The following is a 23,667-nucleotide window of genomic DNA, read 5'->3' as shown; positions in this document are numbered from 1 at the left end:
TCATCCATTTACATCTGATGAAGTGAGCACATGCATAAGCTGTTCATTGGATTAGTGACAAAGTGACAATGAAAGAGCTTGAAGAACAACACGTGTGTGTGTGAAATTTTGCTGCAAACCTGGTAAAAATTGAGATGTGGGTTTATGGTTATGATGTCGAAATCAAGATGCAATCATCGCAATGGCAGAGAAAAGGTCTCCTCGACCAGAAAAAAGCACAGATGAGTCAGTCAAAGATCAAGGTGATGTGTTTGTACCATGTGGTCAGATGGTAAACAAAGAGTTGTACCAGGAAGGAAGTTTTAGTGCATTTCAGGGAGCTGTGTACGAAAAGAGGCCCCTGAATTGTGGGAAAACCAGACTTGGATGTTGCACCACGACAATGCACCAGCTCACGTGTCGCTCCTCATCCTCAGTTATATGACAAAACATCAGACATCTGTTGTGCCCCATTCACCCTATTCTCTGGACTTAGCCTCAGCAGACTTTTTCTTGTTTCCCAAACTTAAAACTACTTTGAAAGGACATTGCTTCTAAACCCATAGAGGAGATTCAGGAAAATGTGATAAGAGAACTGTATGCCATCACAGAAAGTGCGTTCCAGGAAGCATTCTAACAATGGAAGAAATGTTGGGAATTGTGTATGCACCAGTAGACGGGACCACTTTGAAGGGGACAGTGCTTAAAATGTAAAATGAGCATAAAGTCTTTATAGCAAATGTTCAGTTTTTTTTGAACATGCCTTGTGTGTGTGTGTGCGTGCGCGCACTCCACTTCTACTAATTAAAAATGCAAGTCAAATTTCGTATGTTTGCTGTGCTTATATTGCCGAATATTTAGAAAATATTTAAACATTTTTTATTTATAGGAGGAAAAAGGAATTGCAAACTGGATTAAATGCAACAATGCGATCTAAAATCAAACTCACTTCACCTGACCTACAGGTAATTTATTTTTATTAAATTAAATTTATTCAGTACATAAAGACATTATTAAGTATAGGATTTGTCTGAGTTCAGTAGTTTAAAAAATATACCACTCTACCTTTATTATGGTAAATTATAGTAACAACTACTGTCAGAGTAGTAATTTCAGTTTAACATAAACCAAGATAATTAATCAATGTTTTGAACTTCATATTATAGTCATCATCTGGAGAACACACACACATATGTATAAAGAGTGACAGGCTACATTACAATCAACACAATATGTCAAAGTATCATTAATAATTTGGCATACTGTGTGGATTGTAATGTAAAATGAATGACATTAGTCCTCTTTTTTAGACAAATTTTCATTGGGTCAGAATTTGTCCTGAAAAAAGATGAACCATATTATTGATTGGGATATGTCTGGACATGGCAGAAATAACAAGACTGACTAATAAATCATCTTTGCTGATTGTGGGACTTTAATTTTGTTTGCAAAGTGGTTTTATTTGTTTGTTTGTTTATTTTATGCAGTTGAGAGAAAAGGTCTACCAATTCCTTGAGTGTTGATGCTAGTTTCATGATTAAGTGATAATTAGGGCTGATTCCTTCAACTATTGGTTGAGGTAGCACACTTCTTTTACATATTTTAGAAAGGACCATAAAGTTTTGTAGTGTGTGAGAGTTGTGAAGTAATAGTATTTTAACAGTACCTCATAGCCACATAGTGACAGACTTAAGTAATTTTGTAGTTTCTTTTTTAATCTGGTTAGTTGGGTTATATTTTTTGCAAGTAGATAAGTGCATTTGTCAGATATTAATTGATTCATTTTATAAAGATAAGTTGACTCATTAAAAAGATAACAGCAGCATTACCTTTACAGGCCTTCTTCATCTCATCCGTCTGGTGATGGATTGGGTCCCATTTGTACAATATGCCTCCAAATGGTTCTATTTCTAGTTGTCTTGAACATAGTAATGAAGTTGGGGAATTCGCCTCTTTCTTTTAAGGATCTGAGCCAACTTTTCGTCGGTTTTACAGGTTGATGGTGTTTTCCTGTTCTTTCATTTAGCATGATGTTTGGAAGTCTGTGAGGAGGCATTCTCTGGACATGGCTGAACAATCAGAGCTGTTGTTGAAGAATGATGTCTGAGGTTGTCCTCGTAGTTGAGATTCTGCTTTACTTGTTTTGTAGTTTTATCTACAGTTCACTATGTTTTGTTTATTTTTCTTAGGCACTTCCCCTCGAATGACTTATTTTGAGTAGTTCCTTAGTGAGTCGCCATGACTCACTTCCATAAGTTGCTGTAGGGATGATCATGGCTTTGAATAGCTTGCTTTTAAGATGTTTTGAGAGTTTATTGTTCTATATTTTGTTTAATTTATTCATGTTTGACTGCATTTTACTGTTTCAGTGCTGTTCTAAATTGTGTGTAATGGTGCTTCCTAAGTAGCCAAAGGATTTTATTTGTTCTAGGGTTTGGTTCTCCAGGGTTATTGAGATGTTTTCAACTTCTCTTCCTATTTTCATTATTTTGGTCTTACTGCTGTTGACCCTCATCCCAAAGTTTTTACCTGCTTCATTTAGAAGCTGGACTGTTTTTTCTAATTGTAGCTTGGATACTGCCAGGATTACTATATCATCTGTATATTTGATGTGGTTGATATTTCTTCCATTTATATTTATCCCTGGTTCATTGGAGATTTCTTTGCACATTTCCTCTAGGTACATGTTGAATAAGTGTGGTACGAGTGGGCATCCCTGTATGACTCATTTTTCTATCTTAAATTCTTCTGGGTTTATATTATTAAATTTAACAAGTGCTTTTGTGTCTTTGTAAAAGTTTGAAATTAAGGTCAACAATTTGGAATCTATTGATTTAGGATGTTGATCAGTTTGTCTCTGTCAAAGGCTTGTTTAAAGTCAGTGAAGCTGCAGTACAGTAGTAGATTGTGTTGCCAGTGCATTTCTGTTATAGTATTAAGTGTGATGATTTGGTCAATTGAAGATCTTGTGGTTTCAAACCAACTTGTTCCTCCTCGTCTTCCTTCAATTTCTTCCATTAATTTGTGCATGCAGTTTTGTATAATTTGAACGAATATCTAGTAGATATGATTTAAAAGGGTGATAGAGCTATATTCATTTTTGTTTATCACCTTTTTTATGGATGGGTATTATGATCCCAGGTTTTCCAATTCTTAGGTATTTCTCGTGAGAAGAAAATTTGGTTAAAAAGTTTCAATAAATATTTTATGGTTTCCTGACCTCTGTTTTTCCAGAGTTCAGTAGGAATTTGGCCAATTCCAGGAGTTTTGGATGTTTTCATTTGGTTTATTGCTTTAAGTAGCTCATCTTTTAGAATAGCAGATGCTCTTTCTTTTTCTTTGCTATTTGATGAATCCCACATTTTGTTTCTTTGGAATAGTGTTTGGTAATATTCTTCTTTCCATAATTTTTATATATCTTGGATTGCACTGGTTTCCATATTATTAGAATCTTTCATTTTTAAAGTGATGGTATTATATTCTTTGGTTAGATCTTTTATTATTTTGTAAATTAATTATTGGGCTTAGTAATAATGATATCGTGCTTGCTTTTAATTGTTTGATAGCTACAAATTCTACTGTGGTTAGTTTTCTTGTAACTACTGTGGTATCATTTAAAATGTTACAAGTTTCTAATCATATTTCATCAGTTACATTAGTTATGAGAAATTTTGTGCCCCTTACAATATTTTGTTACAATTATCCCACAGTGGGAAAGCAATTGGTTGAATGCTGATTTTTTTACTAAATTGATTGTTGTGGATATAAGGAGATAAGAAAAAATCAAGACATGCCTTTTGATTGCAATTCTGTTTTTTAATTAAAGATAAAATAAAAATTTAATGAAGTAATCATATATATTGCCAACTTTTGTTGTACTTTTGGTAATAATGATCTTTGAAATTTGGAGCCGAGATTGCAGATGAAGTGATGTAGGAGTATGATATTAGTGATAAGTAACAACATAGTGTTATGAAATGACCACAATTACAAGAAGATCATGTCGTTGTGAATTTATCATCAGTATCTTTAATTAATGAAGCTACTAGTGCATTAAGTCGAGGACACAATTTTGCCATTACTCCCAGGCAAGTTCCAAAAGCTAAAATAATGGCTTCCATTGAATGAGGAATATACAACCTGCCTCCAGCAATAGCCAATAACATTCGTTTAGATATGGCCAACATCCTAAGCTTCCCAAAAACAATATTCCACATAAGGAAATCATTGCTTTAAAAGAGCTACATAGTAATAACCACATTGTTATAACTAAGGCAGACAAAGGAAATGCAGCTGTGGTGATGAATTCAACAGAATATGAAAGCAAAATGTACACACTTCTACAAGATCAGTCAGCATACAAAATCATAGATTAGGATCCCACCAACTTGCAAAAGAATAAAGTATGCAAATTATTGAAAAATATTCACTTTCTGAGCTAAAGAAACAGTTAACAAACTGAAGCTCTTCCATGTTAAAATACCAAAAAAAATATATGGAGTACCTAAAATTCGCAAACAGGGTACACCCCTACTCCCTATTGTGGATACTATAAAAACTCCCACATGCAAACTTGCTAAATATTTAGCTAAACTACTAGCTACTGTCACAATCAATTTTCTCTCCTTTGTTAAAAATTCTGTCCACCTAAAAAGTATTTTAGAAAAATGTACTTTAAAAAGTTCAGACATAATGGTGAGTTTTGATATCACTTCACTATTCACAAATGTACTGTTAATTGAAACACTTTCCCCCTGATATATTTGAACTATTTAAATTCATAGTACATGCAGGTTATTTTACATGGAAAGGGAAAATATATAAACATAAACAATTAGATGAGACAGCAATGCTTCCCCCCCCCCAGCCAATTTCTACATAGAACACTTAGAAAAGCTAGCTATCAATACAGCCACTCTTAAACCAGTGCTTTAGCAGCATTATGTTTATGATGTGCTTACTATTTGGCTACATGGTTTAGACACATTGATGTATTCTCCTTCTTCCCTTCACATATTAGGCTTAGGGGCCTGTTACGAGGCTATCCTTAGCTCTTCTAAGGCCGTACCCATCTCGAGGATAAGGTGGTAGCCCTATGCCTCCCGGTGTGTCCTATGTCTGTAGATGCATGTGTTCACGGGACCGATTTGCCTGCTTGCAGGAGGGAAAACCCCAGATAAACTGGGGAGAAAAACCTTGCTATCCACAACCCAACTTAAGAAAAATATTTAATACCTTGATGAAAACTTTTATTCCATTTTATTATTATTTCATTTAGATAAATATTAAAAAAGAGTTGCTGAAAGGGGACATCCCTGTCAGACTCCTTGGTTTATCTCTCTTGTATATGATAGTTAATGATTTAATCTTATTTTATTTGATTATTTTCATATATACTTATGATAGATTTTTTAATATTATTTCGTATTTGTCGTTCTTTTAATATGTTAAATAAAATGCTTCTTTTAACTTTGTGAAATGCTTTTTCAAAGTCATTAAATGTAATATGTATTTCTAAATTGTATTCTCTTCTTTTTTCTATTATTAATTTTAGGCAGAAGGCTGGATCTATACAAATATTTTTAATTTTCTTTCTGTTCTTGTTATTTGTAGCCATTTAGGTAGTTATTTTAATGACGAAGTGGTCACTACTTATTTCATATCCGCTGTGAACTCTAACATCTCAAGAGAACTTTGATGTCTTTCATTTAAGATAAAATAATATAATATTGATTTCCATCCTCTTGCTGCCCAAGTATATTTATGTATGTCTTTATGTTTATAAAAAAAAAGTTCATTATTTTAAGGTTATTGTAAACTACAAAGTCTATCAATTTTTTGCCATTCCTGTTTAGAGTATGTTCTCCATATATATTCCTATATTATTATTAATTTTTGTGTTTCCAATTCTTGCATTTAAGTCTCCTGCTAAAATTACATCCAAGTAATCCAAGTAACAGGGCAAACAGCGGAACAAATCCTAAAACTCACCCCAACTCAATATCACTAGAGTTCAAGATCGGTACTATCAACATAAGAAGTCTGAATGGCAAAGAAATGGAGCTAGCTGAGGAATTGGATAAGTACCAGATTCTCATAATAGGGTGACTGAAACAAAAAATACAAAAAACTGGTGCGATCTTTCTGAGCAATAAATGCAAAATGTTATATTCAGGCAATAACAATCAGGGAAAAGCAGAAGTAGCTATAGTATTCAACACAAAATATGAGACTAATCTTCTTGAATGGCATGCAATATCAAGTACAGTGATGTCAGCATATATATAAGAATGGGGACTTGACAATGAAACTTATTTGTGCCTATGGTTCCACAGAAAGTTCTACTAAGGTAGAAGTGGAGAAATTTTTTTGAGGCTTTAGAGAAAGCAACTGACACATTGAAAAAGGAAAAATTGGTCCATCTTGGGGATCTAAATAGCAGAGTAGGAAATGAGTGGCAGACATACATAAATATTATTATTATTATTACCACCACCACCCCAAGACCTCATGGAGTTAAAGACTCATCTGAGAGGTCCTTTTATCACACACACACAGCTCATCATTCCATGTTTTAAACACATTCAAACTCTTTGCAGACACCACATTCTCAGGCAAAGCATTCCAATCATTCACAACTCTGCACGAAAAAAAACTGCCTCTCATTCCCCTACTCACACCCTCTTTATACAGTTTCCAGGGATGGCCTCTGGTTCTCCCCCTGATCATCCACTATTCTCTGTAAAACTTCTCCAGCATTGATCCTATAACAACCCTTTACCAACTTGTAGGTCTCTATAATATCTCTCCTCTTCCTCCTGTCCACCAGACTCTGCAGGTTACAACTTCTCAATCTTTCCTCATACTCGACATTCCAGAGGTCAGAGACTACCTTAGTCAGTCTCCTTTGGACCCTTTCCAACATCTTTTCATCCTACTGAAAACTCGGTGACCAAATTTGTGCACAATTGTCCACGTGTGGCCTAATCAAAGCCTTATACAACGGAACAAGAATCTCCCTACTTCTACACGTCAGTGTAGAAGTAGGGAGATTCTTGTTCTGGATTCAGGACAAATAGAGGCTATCAAGATCAGATTTTTATTTTATGTTAAACAGTTGAGAAGTCGTGGGAATATAACAAGGATCTGTATTTAAGTTTTGTAGATCTAGAGAAGGCATATGACAAGGTGCCAAGAGAAAAGCTATTTGAAACACTACAGTTGTATGGTGAGTGTGTGTGTGTGTGGGCGGGGATATTATATTAAGCAATACGTAATCTTTATTTGAGTTGTAAATCAGCAGTTAGAATTGATGGTTGTGCAGGAAGATGGTTTAACATTAAATCTGGTGCTAGACAAGGATGCACATTATCCCCTCTGTTATTCATTATCTATATGGATCACATTATGAAGGAAAGTACTATTAAACCTGATATCAAAATTGGAGATGTTAATGTCAGCTCTTTGCTTTATGCAGATGATGTTATACTTCTAAATAAATCTGCTACAATTCTACAAGATTTCCTGACTACATTGAATAACTGTTGTAATAGATGTAATAGATATGGTATGGTGGTCAGCAATAACAAGACAAAGACAATAAAAATAGACAGAAGCATTGAAAATATCAACTGCATTCTAAATGGTGAACCTATAGAACAAGTAAAACATTTCCACCACTTAGGCATGATTTTTAGTGAAGATGGTAAATTAAATATGGAAATAGACAACAAAATCAACAAAGCTGGTATGGACAGAAGTCACCTGAATAAATTTATATGGAAAAGAGAGAAATTAATGAAAACACTATAGCTGTATACAAGTCACTGTTCAAACCAATTTTAACTTATGGATCTGAGAGCTGTTAGAAGTTAAAACGCTTGACCAAAGACTAGAGACCACAGATATGAGAGTCCTCAGAAAGATTAGAGGGTGTGAACAGATGGCATCAATATCAGTATCATATTAAAAACGAAGATATTAGGAAGAACTTGACATTGTTAGCATCTAGGAATGTGTTAGCAGAGCTAATCTCAGTGGTATGGTCACTTAAACAGAATAGGAGAGGAGAGATTAGCAAAACAAGTGTTCTCTGTCAGGTTGGCAGGAAAAAGACCCAGAGGAAGACCAAGATATAGGTGGATTGATATGGTAAAAAGTGCCTTAGAAGATAGAAATATACGATCTGACAATGTTGGAGCTTTGAACAGGTAACAGATTGGTTTTGGAGGAAAATTGTAGATAGGAAGGTAGTAATGATATAAATTTTTCATGTAGTGCTATCATATCCTGTACACCCTTTGAGAGTAAATGTTAGGAATTTGATGATGATGTAATCCAAGTAATCATTTGAGCAATTTTACCAACTTTTGCAATATGCCCTCTGAACCTTAACTCTCCATCCACCATTATGCCCAGGTCCCTAGCCTCATCAACTTCATGTAATCCAATACCATCAGTGTTATATACAGTATCCAACATTTCAACCTGAAGTGCATAACCTTACATTTTGCAACATTAAATTGAATTCATTATTCTTTTCCCACAATGTGAATTTAATGAGATCATCCTGTAGGATATCTACATCACCTTTATCCACTATTCTCCTCTCATTTATTCAGTTATTTGCATATAACTGAAGATCCCCCCCCCTTAAATTTTTCCCTATATTATTGATGTACAAATTAAAGAGCAGTGGCCCTAGTACAGAATCCCAAGGTACTCAACTAATCACCCTCATTCTCCTCACTCTAGATACCACTCCACCATGTACTACTCCCTGGTGTCTGTCTTTCATCTCTTTCTCCCATCCATGCTACAAGCATCATATCCATTCCCAGTTTTTCCAAGTTTTGTAATAGTTTTCCACGTGGCATTTTGTCAAATACTTTTGCAAATTACAGCAGTATATTGGTGTATCCATTTCCTTTATCCAATTCCACTGTCACATTAATATATAATGTGAATAAATTACTAAGATTTTGTTTGGAAAAAATGAAAAAAATGATAAGATGGAAGAAGTATGTTACAGAACTTAATGGAGATGAAGATAATCTGGAATGTGATCAAATAGAAAATGATGATGCCCCAGAAATTAAGGAATGGGAAACTGAAGCAACCATTAAAAGAATAAAGGATAGGAAAGTTCCAGGAGTGGATGATATTCAAGGAGAGTTACTGAAGGCATTGGGAAAGGAAGGAATAAAACTTCTATCCATCATCTTTAATAGAGGTCTGGAGGAGGATAGAATACCTAAAGACTTTGTAAGATCTATTTTTATTCTTATTTCCAAGACTACAGGAACGATGAATTGCAGCAAGCACAGAACTATCAGCTTGATTAGCCACGTTGCAAAAGTCCTAATCAACATAATATATAGAAGAATGGAACAGATGATAGAGAGGGAATTAAATGAAGCACAGTTTGGTTTCAGGAGAAATAGGGGAACCAGGGAAGCTATCACAACACTATGGATATTGTAGGAAAGAATGATAGAGTGCAATAAAGATTTATATCTATGCTTTCTGGACTATGAAAAATCTTTCGATAATGCTAATCACTCTGATTTATTTGATATTTTGCATAAAATAGGAATAGATAAAAATATTATGAGAATTTTGTTCAGAATATACAAAACTCAAGACTCAAGGTGAGATTTGAAGGAGAGGATACTGAATGGATCCCCATAAGAAAGGGTGTTGGATTTCCCCACTAATTTTTAATGTCTATAGTGAATGGATGATGCAGGGAGGCTTTGGAAACTCTGTAAGATGGAATAAAGACAAACACTATAATAAATAATATAAGATAGGAAGACTTGAAAAGAATTGCAAAATTCTTTGCAAGCCTTCCTCTAGAAGGCTTGCAAAGAATTTTGAACAGACTGAACAGGGTTGGAAATGAGAGATATAAAATGAAAATAAACATTCAGAAGACAAAAGTGATGAATATTTCAAGGAAAGAAAATGATGGAATGGAAATCACTTTCAACGGACAAAGAATAGAAAATGTAAAAAGTTTTGAATACCCTGGGAGTTGGATAACAAAGACAATAGATCTAATTATGAAATTAAGAACAGAATTAAAAAAGCAAAAGCAGCATTTTTCCGAATATACCACATATTAGGAAATGGAAATCTGAACAAACAGTTTTAAGTAAGAATCTTCAAGACAATGATCTGGAGCATTAGGACATATGGATGCGAGTCCTGGATGATCAATAAGGAGATGAGTGACCGACTGAATGCATTTGAAATGTGGTGCTTGAGAAAAATGGATTGTATCAGCTAGACTGAAAGAGCGAGCAATGAAGAAGTTTTTAAAGATTCAAAATGAAAAGATACTATTTGGATACTATAGTATCCAAAGAAGAAAAACAGTGTTTGCAGGACATTTGATGATGGGGTCTTCTGGAGAGCTTCCCAGAATAGTATTGCAGGAGATGGTGGAGGGAAGGAGAAGAAGAGGAAGACCCTGACTGCAATGGAAAGACCACATCAAAGATTGGATGGGCAAGAGTCTTACAGAAGCAAGAGATAGAAAGGCATGGAAGTGGACTGTTCATCAGCTGCAACCCTTTTTAAAGAGAAGGCCACAGGATTAGATTATAATAAATTACTAAGGCATGACCTACCCTTTACAAAGCCATGCTGCTCACTATAAAAGATTGGTTCTCTGTCTGCTTACTGTTGGATTTTACATTTAACCAACTTTTCCAATATGTTAACAACCACTCCTGAGATATTAATTGGTTCTTTAGTTTGCTACTTCTGTCTTGCCCTCTTTCCACTGCCTTAGAACTCTGTCAGAGCTGAGACTTAGATTGAACAACTTCATCAGAGGCAATGTCATTTCTCTTGCACATTCATGTAGTACATGAGCTGACATACCATCCAGTCACTTTTTTCTTTATATTCTCTTCATGGTGTTTTCTTTTTTCACAGCTCTTGCTTTATATCTCTATTCATCCACGTAATTCTCACTTAGTTTATCCTCCTGATCTCGGGTATACAGTCTGATACTGCTTCTCTCAAACAATCTCTGATCACTTCCCATGCACTACTATATATTCATTATCTTTTCAAGCCATGGCATTGCACCAAGATGCTTCCTGTTATAATTACCAGCTTTATAATTCAACATAAACCTTTCCTGACAGAAAATTCCACATTTAGAAACTTCCCAGAACAAGACTGCATGGTCACTCTCCCCAATTGGAAGCAGGTGTCTACCTTGGTTATGGATACATAACTTTCTGATGCTATTACCAGATCCAGCACTTTCAAACCTCTGATCTCTTCTATAACATGTTGTTTCAGGTAATTATCCCTTAGTAACTGTATAAATTCCACTTCCATCTTGCCCTTTTCTTCAGGTCTCCCATTGTTCAGCCTGTGCTAATCTGCCAATATATGGCATCTACTTCTTCTTGTGGACTTCTGGTCTGTAGCAGCAACCAACAATATATTTTATCCAATTGGCCTCTATCTCACACTAGACAGTCTCAAATGAATCATCTCCCCAGAACTAAAATCCTCTTTAATTTTGTTGGTTGTAGTTCTTCAGCTATCATCAGCAATACCCCACCTCTTGTCCTATTCCCTCTGTTCTCCATGAAAATACAATACCTTTTACATTCTATCCCTGTAACTATATCATTTTCTGTCAACCAAGTGTCACTAATGCCTATAATTTTTGGCCAAATTGAGCTGACTGATATCAAAAAACTATTCTTTCTTATTTCTGATACTTCTGCCATTCATGTACATGCATTTCAACATCCCCTTGGACCCACAATTAAAACCCTTGTGAATTATTATTATTATTAACATTTGACCTCCATGGAGTCAGAGACTCGTCGTGGAAGGTACTCACTATTGCATACACTGCACATCCAACCATATCTTAAACTGATTTAATGTGTCCACATCCACAACACATTCAGACAGTGCATTCCTTTGCTCACACCCTCCTTATAGAGTTTCCAGCAATGGCCTCTTGTTCTACTCCCCTCTCCCATTCTATGAAAAATCTCTTCATGTCTACCTGATAACAACCCCTGACCAGCTTATATGTCTCAATCATATCTCCCCCCTTCCTCCTATTCACGAGGAATGTATGTCAGTAAAGGTGACTTCGAATAAACTGAAAATTCAACATTGACCTGTAGGATTTTGGATTATTAAGGTTATTACTGGCAGATACATTCACTCTTTCACTTGAAATATGTTGGATACAACCAAACTACCATTCAGAAAATTATTGATAATTATCATCTTTCTACCAGTTAGGTTACAGGTACATTCAATTTTGTAAACCCCTGGGTGGGCAAGGTATGGAGGGGGATCTTTGGAGGAGCTAAGTAAACTTCTTAGCTCCTCCAAAGTAATGTCAAGAATCATTAATTCTTGTCTTGACAAGAATTAATGATTTCTAATTCTTGGTTCAGAGCTTGTTCTTTGGAGCAAATTGTTAGTGCTCTGTGTTTGAGGATCCTGAGATAGTTTTTGTGTTGGATGATGGTATGAATTTTTATGTATGTGTAAGTAAACAGTGAAGGAGAGGCAGCCAGAGGGAAGACGTGATGAGCTTGTCTAGAAAAGGAAGATAGTTGCTGTTTCGATTTCAATGGTGAATTGGATACGTATGCATTGTTTGTTCAGGTTGCTTAGGAATGTATCTAATGTTTTGTGGTTGTGGGGCCAAATGGCAAAAATATCAACATATCTGACCCAGACTTTGGGTTTTAGGCTGAGTGAATCTAGATCCCGTTGCTTGAAGTCTTCAATGTAAAAGTTAGCTTAGCTATTGGGATGAAAAGTGGTGAGCCCATGGTCGTACCTTTTTTATTTTTTTTGTAGGTAAAAATTATTTTGCCATATGAAATACCCGGAGCGGAGTACGTGGGCAAAGCGGGTCATGATATCGGGCGGAAATATGTTTTGTAAGAGAAGAATAGTATCATTCATTGGGACATTGATGAAAATGACAGTTATGTCAAAGCTGACTAATAAATCTTTGTCGTTGAGTGTGATATTTCTAATCTTGTTTATGAAGAGTTGTGTGTATTTTTTATGTAGAAGAGGAATGACCTACTAACTCCTTGAGTGTGGCTGCTAGTTTCTTGGCTAAGTGAATTAGGACTGTCAATTCCTTCAACTATCAGTTGTAGTAACATGTTTGTTTTGTGTATTTTTGGCAGGCCGTAAATTCTGGGAGTGCTGGCATAATGTGGTATAAGTTTTTTGGTTGTTTCCTTTGGCCATGTGATCACCGATTGGGCTGATATGGCCTTGCCTACTCCCAATAAGGGAATAAAAAGCTTTAGTAGATTTGTTTGTTTTTATTACAGGGGTTCGTATTCCTTTCATTGCGAACCCCTGTTCTTGTTTATCTAAGGTAAGAGGATCTTTTGGTGACCAACATCCAAACAACACACTCAACAGCCAACACCTGAGGGTCCATTTCACCAATAAAAAGAAAACAATAATTGTCTACCATTCCTTGATACTCTGGCCTGAGTACCCAAAGGATCCTTATTCTTTTCTTCCTAAAGAAAACAAATTACATCTGCAATCTGTCACATCACCATCCTGCCTAGTAATATGGGGGGTATCCCAAAAGAGGAAAGTCACTAGTGTGACACGGGTCTGTTTTTGTGTCGTTATTGTTTAAGTTGTATATTAATGATATTGGGATAGGTTTAACTGGAGATATACAACTGTTTGCAGATGATGCAATATTGAGGAGAAAGATGAAAACTTGAGCAGATGTTTGGCCATACAGGAGGAGTTGAATAGATTGTGGAGTGTGATTGGGCAAGTGAGTGAAATTTTCAATTCCATATTGCAGTATGTAAGGTTCTGAAATTTGGTGGATAATGGTTGGATGCAACATATACACCTGACGGAGAAATTTTGAAGAAGATTGAGGAGACATCTGGGAATGATGAGGGTTCATCACATCAGATTATGGCAGTGATGTGGAGGACCTGCCCTGTTCAAACCCCATATGGATTATTGGGCACAGATTTGATAATTTTCATAGTGATGAGGATATATTAGAAAGGGTTCAGAGAAGACTGACTAAGGTAGTAATTTGTTTTGGAATGTGGGTTTAAAGATAGATTGAGGAAATGCAATTTACAAAGTGTCATAAATAGGAGGATGAGAGAGAATGTGATTGAGATGTTTAAGTTGGTAAGTGGTTCTTACCAGGTTGACGTGGAATAAATATTTCACAGGATGGAGAAGGGAAATAGACTGAGAGGCCATCCTTGGAAAATTGTATAAGGAAGTTGTGAGCAAGGGAGTAAGAAGGATTCCTTGCATGGAGAGTTGTTGGCCAAATGCATTGCCTGACAGTGTGGTAAATGTAGACACATTGAATAAATTTAAAGCACAACTTGAAGAGCTTTCTGTGTAATAGTAATAACTCAATAGTAATGATGTAAACTTAGTACTACATGATAGTACTATTATAATACCTTGTACATTCCCTGAGGTTACTTATAGAAAGTATCTAAAAGAAATAATATATATGTAGTAAGTCTATGTAATAAATATTCACAACATTATTAACATCAATATAATTTTTGAAAATCATTTTTTGCACTAAACAAATTTAATGTCACAAATTTTGGAACTTTGCAATCCATGTTTTTCTCTATATATACAGGGTGATTCAGAACTCTTGGGCCAAACTTTAAGGGGTGATAGAACACACCTAAACAAGCACTTTTTGTCATACAATGCATGTCCGAACTTAAGCGGTGAAGCGCTAGAGTTAACCTTTTGAGTGGTGAACTCTAGCTGTGAACTAGCTTATAAGTGTTCACTGGAAAGTGAACACTTATAAGCGCTAGTTTTTGCAGTCATCATTATTTCTACCATGGAGTGCAAAAAGGATGATTCTTTCACAAATCGGGAGAAGGCTGACATGTATTTCATTTACGGAGCTGTGAATGGGAATGCGAGGGAAGCCCAAAGACTGTACCAAGAACGCTTTCCGACCAGACTCATGTCTGATCGTAAAACCTTTCAGCAATTGCACCGGTATCTGTGCAAAATGGGCTCCTTTGTCAGTGGCATGTAGGACACAGGGCATGCAAGGAGTGTGAGGATGCCATGTGTTACAGAGGAAATTCTACGTAGGGTTGCAGATCATCCCGATTGTAGCACACGAGCAATTTCCCATGCCATATGTGTGCCCCAATCGACTGTGTGACAAGTTCTACGAGACGAACGATTACACCCTTACTATGCACAGAGGGTGCATGCCCTGACACCTGCAGATTACCAGCTTCGTGTGGATTTTGCACAGTGGTTCCTGCAGCAGACTGCAGTGCAGCTGGACTTTACACGTGAGGGCATTTTTAATACCCACAATTATCATGTGTGGGCGAGCAGAAATCCGCACGCCACACGTCCACATTCGTACCAGTGGCGTTTCTCCATAAATGTTTGGGCTGGAATCCTACATGACTATCTGACTGGCCCATACCTTCTGCCAGCACGACTGAATGGGAGAACGTGTTTCGTATTACAAGAGGTGCCAGAATTACTGAACTCTGTTCTAGCAAACATTTAAACACATATGTGGTTCCAACACGACGGAGCGGCACCCCATTTCAGCATGGATGTGCGGAATGCCTTGGATGCAACATTTCCAGGATGATGGATTGGTCGGGGTGGTCCCATCACTTGGCTGCTACGATTGCCCAATCTCTCATATCTGGACTTTTTTCTATGGGGCCATATGAAAAGCCTGATCTACGATAGCCCCATCAATTCCAATGAGGACCTTATTTCCAGGATTTCTATTGCCACTGCCACTGTATGAGAAATGTCTAGTGTTTTCGCCAGTCACTACGTCGAAAGTGTGAAGCCTGTATTAATGTTGGCAGTCGCTCTTTTGAGCAGTTTTTGTAATTTGTTCAATAAAACTTTAATTTATGTTCTGTAATTTCTGCAATTGTTTCACATCTTCTCTGTCATTCTTATGTTTCTTCATTTCCTGACACAGTAGTTGCTAACCCCTATCGCTTCACCGCTTAAGTTCGGACCATGCATTGTACAATGAAAAGTGCTTGTTTAGGTGTGTTCTATTACCCCTTAAAGTTTGGCCCAAGAGTTCTAAATCACCCTGTATGTATTTTTTTTTTTTCGTATTCCCTCACACTCTAAGTAGTTTAACTCTTAATTTCAAGACTTAAAGAAAGCACTAAAACTAAACTCCTAATTAACCGTGCACACCGATTTGTATCACAGGATCTTACATAAGCATCATAACCTTTCTAGTAACCTTAATAACCATTTGAATTCATTAAACCCATTAAGAGATTGAATCTTCTTCACTAAAATAAAAAATTTTAACTGATAATGAACGCACAAGTACCCATACATATTACATATGCTTCAATCACTTAAACAACAAGAAAATTATCTTTTTACATAACTACCTTCAGTAACATAAGCCAATACTTATCATCCTATATGGATAAAACTTTTGAAGTAATATATGAGGGTTGTTTGAAAAGTTTGATAAAAAAATAAGTTAAACACATTTTTTTTTGAAAAAAATCACCTTTATTTCTTAACATAGTCTCCATCGAAGCCTACACATTTGGTCCAGTGAGTTTCCAATTTTTGTATCCCATCTAAAAAGTAGGATTTGTCAAATTGCACAAAATTGTCATTGACATCCTTGTTTGAAGAAAATTTTTTCCCATCGAGCCAAATTTTTAAGTTTGGGAACATGAAAAAGTCACACAGGGCCAAGTCTGGAGAATAGATGTATGTGGAACCAATTTGAACCTCAGCTCAGTTTGTGCAATTTTGCCAATGTGCGGGACGGTGCATTTCTTGATGAAAGAGCACTTTTTTGTGCACCAATCTTAGCCGATTTTTTTTCTTCAGCTCTTCTTTTAAATGGTCCAACAATCACGCATAATAGACTCCTATTATTGTCTTTCCCTTTTCCAAATAGTAGATCATGATAATTCCTTGGGAATCCCAAAAAACAGTGGCCATCACCTTCCCAGCTGACAAAATGGTCTTTCTCAATTTTTATGAAAAATGCAAACATGGTCATTTTAAATGTTTACCAAATGAGAACTACACATCGCATGTGGCTAAAATTTTGTCAGCGGTTATGAAAAAGATGATACGTGATGACACTGGTATGAATGAACGAATTGTGTCGCTGTCTATTGAAAATTTACCAAACTTTTCAAACAACCCTCGTATATATATATATATATATATATATAGACACACATATGTATATAAAAATTCATTTGCTTAGTGTGCTATTATTTCTCAGAACTTTACACTTTTTTTTTTTTAAGAAAAAAAAAACTGCATTTTACATCACTTTCACTATACTTTCATTGGGGGTGGGGGGTTATTCAAAGGGAGTTCATTGTTCATTTCAGCAAACAATCAATACTTTGATAAACTACATAAATTTTACTATGTTGTCAGTTTACACATATATATATATATATATATATATATATATATCAAATAAAAAATAATGAGAATTGTCTGTTTTTAGCACATTTTGAAATGTGCTTTTCCAAAGAAAGAAATTTGGCCCAATAGATTTTTTACTTAACACTGCTTTACCTCCTGTAATTTTTCTTGTATAAACAGCCTGCCAGTCTTATCAACAACTAAACTTTTAATCCATTTTGTACCTATAACTGTCTTAGTATTAATTAAACAGTGTACACTGCACTTCATTTTTATTGACTGGTAAGTGGGAGGATTTTAATGTAACATGTCTGTTACTTTGGTATTAATTATCCTGTAGTTCACTTGTGAGATCATAGCATTAATACATGTTGCTGATAGCACAGCAACTGAAAATAAATACATGTTGTTACACATACATATTCAAATAATTTCTCTGTATTACAGGTTTTGTGTTCATGAAGTATAATTGTCTGTGATTAGATTATTTTATAAATTCATGCTAGTTTTAATGAACAAATTATTTCTGAGAATTTCTTTATTTTTTAAAATATCAAATTTTGTTCAGCAGGTGTATTTTTCAGTAAAGTAAAATATAAATCTTTTAGTGTATGGCATTTTTACCATAATTATAATTTTTAAACTGTAATGAACTTTGGATTTCATCCATTGTCAAGCTGAGTAGTAATATTGGCTATGTTCTCTATTTTGTGAATAATGGGTGAATGAGGGAGGGGAATGAACAGTTTATTGGCTCACTACTACTAACTTTATTATTAAGTTTTAATAATGGCAAACCATGAGCAGACATAAATGCAAAATTAATAACGGAAAAACTCACGTAAAAAGATTATTTAATAGTATAATTTTCGCCTATGTGTCACAGGCATCTTCAGTACATTTTAAGCTCAAATTAAACAATAACTGACAATTCCAAAAAGCGCCACCTAAGTAGCTAGTGTAAGATAAATAAAAAGGAAGTTAGGAAAGATTAGCTGAATTATAAAGTACTATCTTCCATAAAGGGGATAGATGTAAAACATCAGATCTGTTTAAGTTAGGTGAGTGAAGTAAAGTTTTGCATGTTTCTTTATAAAGCCGTTCCATGAGGAACCAACTTTTGTGAAGGACTCTTGTCTTTTTCCAATGTGAACTCTATGTCTAGTGATGGTGGCATATACTGCAAGTCCAGATTGTTCAGGTTCAAGGTATTGAATATAAGACTGGTGTTCTTCTAGCCGAATAGAGGCAGATCTTCCTGTTTGTCTGAAATAAGATAATCCACAAGAGCAAGGAAAGTGGTAAACACCTGGATAATTAAGATGTGGAAGCTTGTCCTTAGGAGAAGTGAGAAAGGTGAAGATTTTTCTGAATGGTCGAAAGGCTACAAAAATATTCAGTGGTTTTAAAACTTTTGCTATATGTTGTTTACTAATGCCTTGTACATAAGGGATAGGAATGCACATTATTTCTTCTGTATTTGAAGAGGAAGACATATTAAAACTACTCAAAGCTCTTCTGATGAAGGAATGCTTATATCCATTAGATAGAAAGGAAGAAGTAATATATTGCAGTTCTTATTTCGATAGTACTGATCTTTAACTCTGGTGATGTTGAGTTGGGGTGTGTTTTCAGATTTGTTCCAGTAAACCAAGATAAACCACTTAAACTGTTTTTAGGTTCCTTTTTGGGGACTCAATCATTAGAGGTGTGATGACTAATGAGGTACACAAAACATTCTTTCCTGGTGGAACAATGAAACGAATAACTGATATCTTGCAGAAAAGGAAAGAGCGGGCATCAAAATTAGTGGTAGTCAAGGGCACAAATGACTTAGAGATAAAAAAGAATGTCAATAGAGACTTGAAGTTGTGGCAGGTAAAGGATAAGAATGTTGTTGAAAAAGTCATTAGCATGTTGCCCAGATATGATAATAGTTAATTCAAAAGTAGAACAGAGATAATGAATAGGAAGATGGCTGAGTTGTGCAAGGCAAAGGGGGTTCCAGAGATGATCTGGAAGACATGAATCAGCAGATTACCAGAATGAGTGCAGGCTGAGTGCTTATTAAGGGAGACTTCAACTGTGGAGATATAGATTGAAAGGAAGAAGGATCATGTGGCAGAAAGGAAATGGAATTTATACACCTACTGAGAGATAATTACTTGCGGCAGCATGTGGTGGAGGGGACTTGGGGTACAAGAGTATTGGACATTGTCATAGGATCAGAGGAGTTATCCATAACCAATGGATAACTCCTCTGATCCTATGATGGCCACATTGCCTCCATTTGGGGAAAGTGATCATGTGGTCTTGACTTGGAAGATAGCAAAACAGAGGAATATTCTGTTAAGAAGGGATATGTGTGGAACTACAAGGTAGGCGATTATGACAGGCTTAGGAAGAGGCTTGAGTGCCATCTCATAAAACTCTGCAAGGGAAAGATGTTAGTAGTTCATGGAAGAAATATAATAAATTTAGTTTAATCCTTTATCCAAGTGTGAGCAAGCAAAGTTTGTGCCTGAAAGTATCTTCAGGATTGGGGTAAGGTAGAGCAACACCAGGACGTTAATAGCTTGCTCCACCTTTGCAAGGAGTCGTCCTGGTGTTGCACTACCTTACCCCAGTCCTGAAGATACTTTCAGGTGCAAACTTTATTTGCTCACACTTGGATAAAGGATTAAACTAAATTTATTATATTCTAACCAAGTGAAAAATAAACTTTCAACATTTAAATAAACATCAAAATAAACTTTCAACTTTTTAATAAATTACTCTAAATCCAGAGTAATTTATTAAAAAGGTGGCACACCATTTGGCAACTCCTATAGGTAGAGATGACCTGCTAATGCTTCTGGCTGGTATCTCCACTTGGGCCTGGCTCCCACTGAAGAGACCTCAATAAAGGTTGAAACTAGTCTGGGTAGTGGCCCTTCCCTTAATGCATAACATTAGACATATCTGCAAGGAGATGTGTTTTGCATTATGGGAGATACTGAGATAGGAGTGTTAGTAGCTTGCTCCACCTTTGCAAGGAGTCGTCCTGGTGTTGCACTACCTTACCCCAGTCCTGAAGATACTTTCAGGTGCAAACTTTGTTTGCTCACACTTGGATAAAGGATTAAACTAAATTTATTATATTCTAACCAAGTGAAAAATAAACTTTCAACTTCATGGAAGAAAGTTAAAGAGAATCTAGAAGAAGCAGTATTAAATTGTATACCTAACATGGAAGGGAGTAATCATGTAGGATTTAAATGGATGAGTAATATCATTAAGCATGAGTTGCAGAAAAAAAAGCACATGCTGGAGGATATATAAGAAGAAAGGTGGCCAACATTGTAAGGAAGAAAATCAGCTTATTATGAAGAAAAAACTAGCTGCATAGGCAAAAGAAATGCCAGAGTTCTTTCTTTACATGGCAAGTAACAGGAAGAATGACTATTGAAGAATAACCTTAATGAGTGCTGATGGTGATGAGGTAACAGAAGCAGATAACATAGTTAAGTTACTAAGTGACCACTTTGCAAAGTTATATCATCCAAATGAGATTACTGCTGTGATGTGACAGAGACTGATGTGGAAACAGAGGTGGATGAATTGGAGGTTCTTAGGATGTTGCAGAATCTCAATGTAAATACAGCTATGGGTTTAGATGGGATATTGGCTCACATTTTTCAAGAATGTGCAAGGGAATTGGCAATGCTTCTCACAAGGCTCTTCACGTCTAAGCTCTGGTAGAGTTCCTGGAAAGAGGCCATAATAATTTCTTTGCATAAGGGAGGCTATGGAGAAACTTCAGGAGCAAATTCTAGACCAATCAGGAGTGATAGTAAGAGAAATTGGGCATAAAAAGAATTCAAGAATGGATGGATAAGAATATATGAGGGGCAACATGCCTTTGTTAATGGGTCAGTCATGCCTTAGTAATTTTCTAAGTTTTTATAATAGTGACAGCTGAATTGGATAAAGGATATGACCACTGTATGTTTCTGCTGGATTTTGCAAAGACATTTGACATAATAACACATGGATCTCTGTTATGCAAATTATAACAAATGGGAATGGATTATGAAGAATTCATAATCCATCTGGTTAAAATGCTAGTTATGTGGATAAGAGGGTGGCTGATGGACAAATATCAGAAAGTGTTATATGGAAGAGCAGAATCTAGGCAAAAGCAGGTGACTAGCAGTGTGCTACAAGGTTTCATTCTAGGACCACTATTTTTTAATTTGCACGTAAATGATATAGGAAATAATCTGAAAGGAAATATTCAGTTGTTTGTTGATGATGCAAACAACTGAATAGTGTCAGTTTAATGTGGAGAAATGTAAAGTTATGTGCTTTGGTGTAAAGTAATTACAAGCTTTGTATCACATTGATGGAACTGTGCTCCAGGAAATAGATCAAGTGAGCGATTTGGGGTTGTGATAGACAGAGTTGAAGTCTAATGGGCATATTGCTAAGGTTTTCCTGTAAGATTGCTTGGCTATTGAAGAACACACTGACAAGTAGAGATAAGGAAGTTGTTATTCCTCCTTATAAGGCTCTGATATGTCCACATCTTAATTACTGTGCTCAGGTCTGGTTCCCTTTGTTTCTTGGGATGAGGAAGTACTGGAGATGATTGAAGAACAAGAACTGACCAAGATGGTGAATGGTTTGTGGAATGTGGCCTATGAGAATTTAAGGATTTGTGAATTGCAGAAGTTGGCTGATCAGCAAAAAAGAGTGGATATGGGAGAAACATTTAAGTTTTTAAAGAGTTTTGTAGGATTGATGCAGGAGAAATATTTCAGCACTTGGCTAGATAGGGGCCAGAACAAGAGGTCATCCCTGGAAGTTGAATAAAGGTATGGTTAGTAGGGATGTGAGGACTAGATTTTTTGCTTTGAGAGCTGTTAATGAATGGAATGGGTTGCCAGAGTCAGTTGTGCATACTTTTTCTGTAAATAAGTTCAAGAAGACGTATGATAGATAATGTGGATCGTTTGGGTCTCTTGCAATGAGTCTTCAGGTTCCATGGAGGTGCCTATACAATAATAATAGAATGTGAGGATTGAGCATTAAGTCAGAAGCCTCAGTCTGTTGTTTGCATTCCTTGAAGGTCATGTGGAAGGTCTCCTCTCAGGTTATTTAGCTCTTACTCTTAAACAACTTGCTTTTGAAATATTTTAAAATGAATTAGTCAGTAATTATAGTAAGATTTTAATATTTTAAATTAAGGGGATATAAAATCCACATTGTTTCAAACCCGAATAAGAAACTCAAAAGATTGGAATCAGAGAGTTTCAGAGGGTTTTGAAACAATGTGGATTTTATATCCCCTTAATTTAAAATATTGTTTATATCGCCGAAATGAAGCTTATTAGCTCTTTATATTTAAGTAAGATTTTAAATTATTTAACTGTACTTTTGTGACTATTATAGTGACTCTCAGACATGTAGCAAAAGTCAGAAAATTAATGGTGGCATGGTTAGACCAAGTGAGCCTATTTTATATTGAGAAATACTACAACAAAAACTCACTATGTGTTAAGATTCCTATTTTTGCTCAGAGACTTTGCTGCTGCTGCCTCTGTGTTGTTATTTATTTTCATATCATGCTTAAATGCTGAGGACTGAAAAATTATTTTTGTTTTAGTTTTTGTTACATGTGTATATTTTATTTGCAAGTGTTAATTAATGATACAGCCATTTTTTTTTATTATTATTATTATTGCATAGCATCTCCAGGGAGTCCAAAGACTCATCGAGGGAGGACACCTACTCCACACCTTTCCATCTCCACCACTTAATCCACCAACTACTACTATGTTCAACATCTACCAATGCCATCTACCACCAATCACCACCACCACTAGTATTTTCACAAACATCCATACCCACAGCAGGATTCGAACCCCCAGCCTTTTGGCTGGAGAGCAGATACACTAACCATTCGGCCAACCATCTTGTCACAATAATTATAATTTCTTTCCTTTGAGTTACAAATGAAGAACAAGATAAAAAGTGGACTGCTTATTATTGCTGAAATCACATAATTTCCCATTTGCCATTGTATATTCTGACTATGTGAACACATCATAGTTATCAGTGAGGTTCCAATTAGCTTTAAAATGTACCTCTACTATATGAAATCCTAAAATATAATGAAAAGTATATATTATATAGTCCCACTTTTGGAGAAATAATCTGTAAAGTATAATA

General features: G+C 35.7%; 1 protein-coding gene across 1 annotated transcript in view; it reads left to right on the top strand.

Moving 5' to 3' along the window:
• LOC150097249 (uncharacterized) overlaps nt 1-23,667 on the top strand; it is a 550,351-nt gene that overhangs the window by 456,307 nt on the left and 70,377 nt on the right. The window contains exon 26 of the mRNA XM_090407628.1: nt 869-944. Coding sequence (XP_090263754.1) covers nt 869-944 — 76 coding nt within the window. The remainder of the gene's footprint in view (nt 1-868; nt 945-23,667) is intronic.

The sequence above is a fragment of the Typopeltis vanoorti genome, chromosome 17 (assembly GCF_054136105.1).
Source record: "Typopeltis vanoorti isolate ZY-2024b chromosome 17, IOZ_Tvanoo_1.0, whole genome shotgun sequence".
Classification (NCBI taxonomy): Eukaryota; Metazoa; Arthropoda; class Arachnida; order Uropygi; family Thelyphonidae; genus Typopeltis; species Typopeltis vanoorti.
This window is presented reverse-complemented; position numbering and strand designations above follow the sequence as displayed.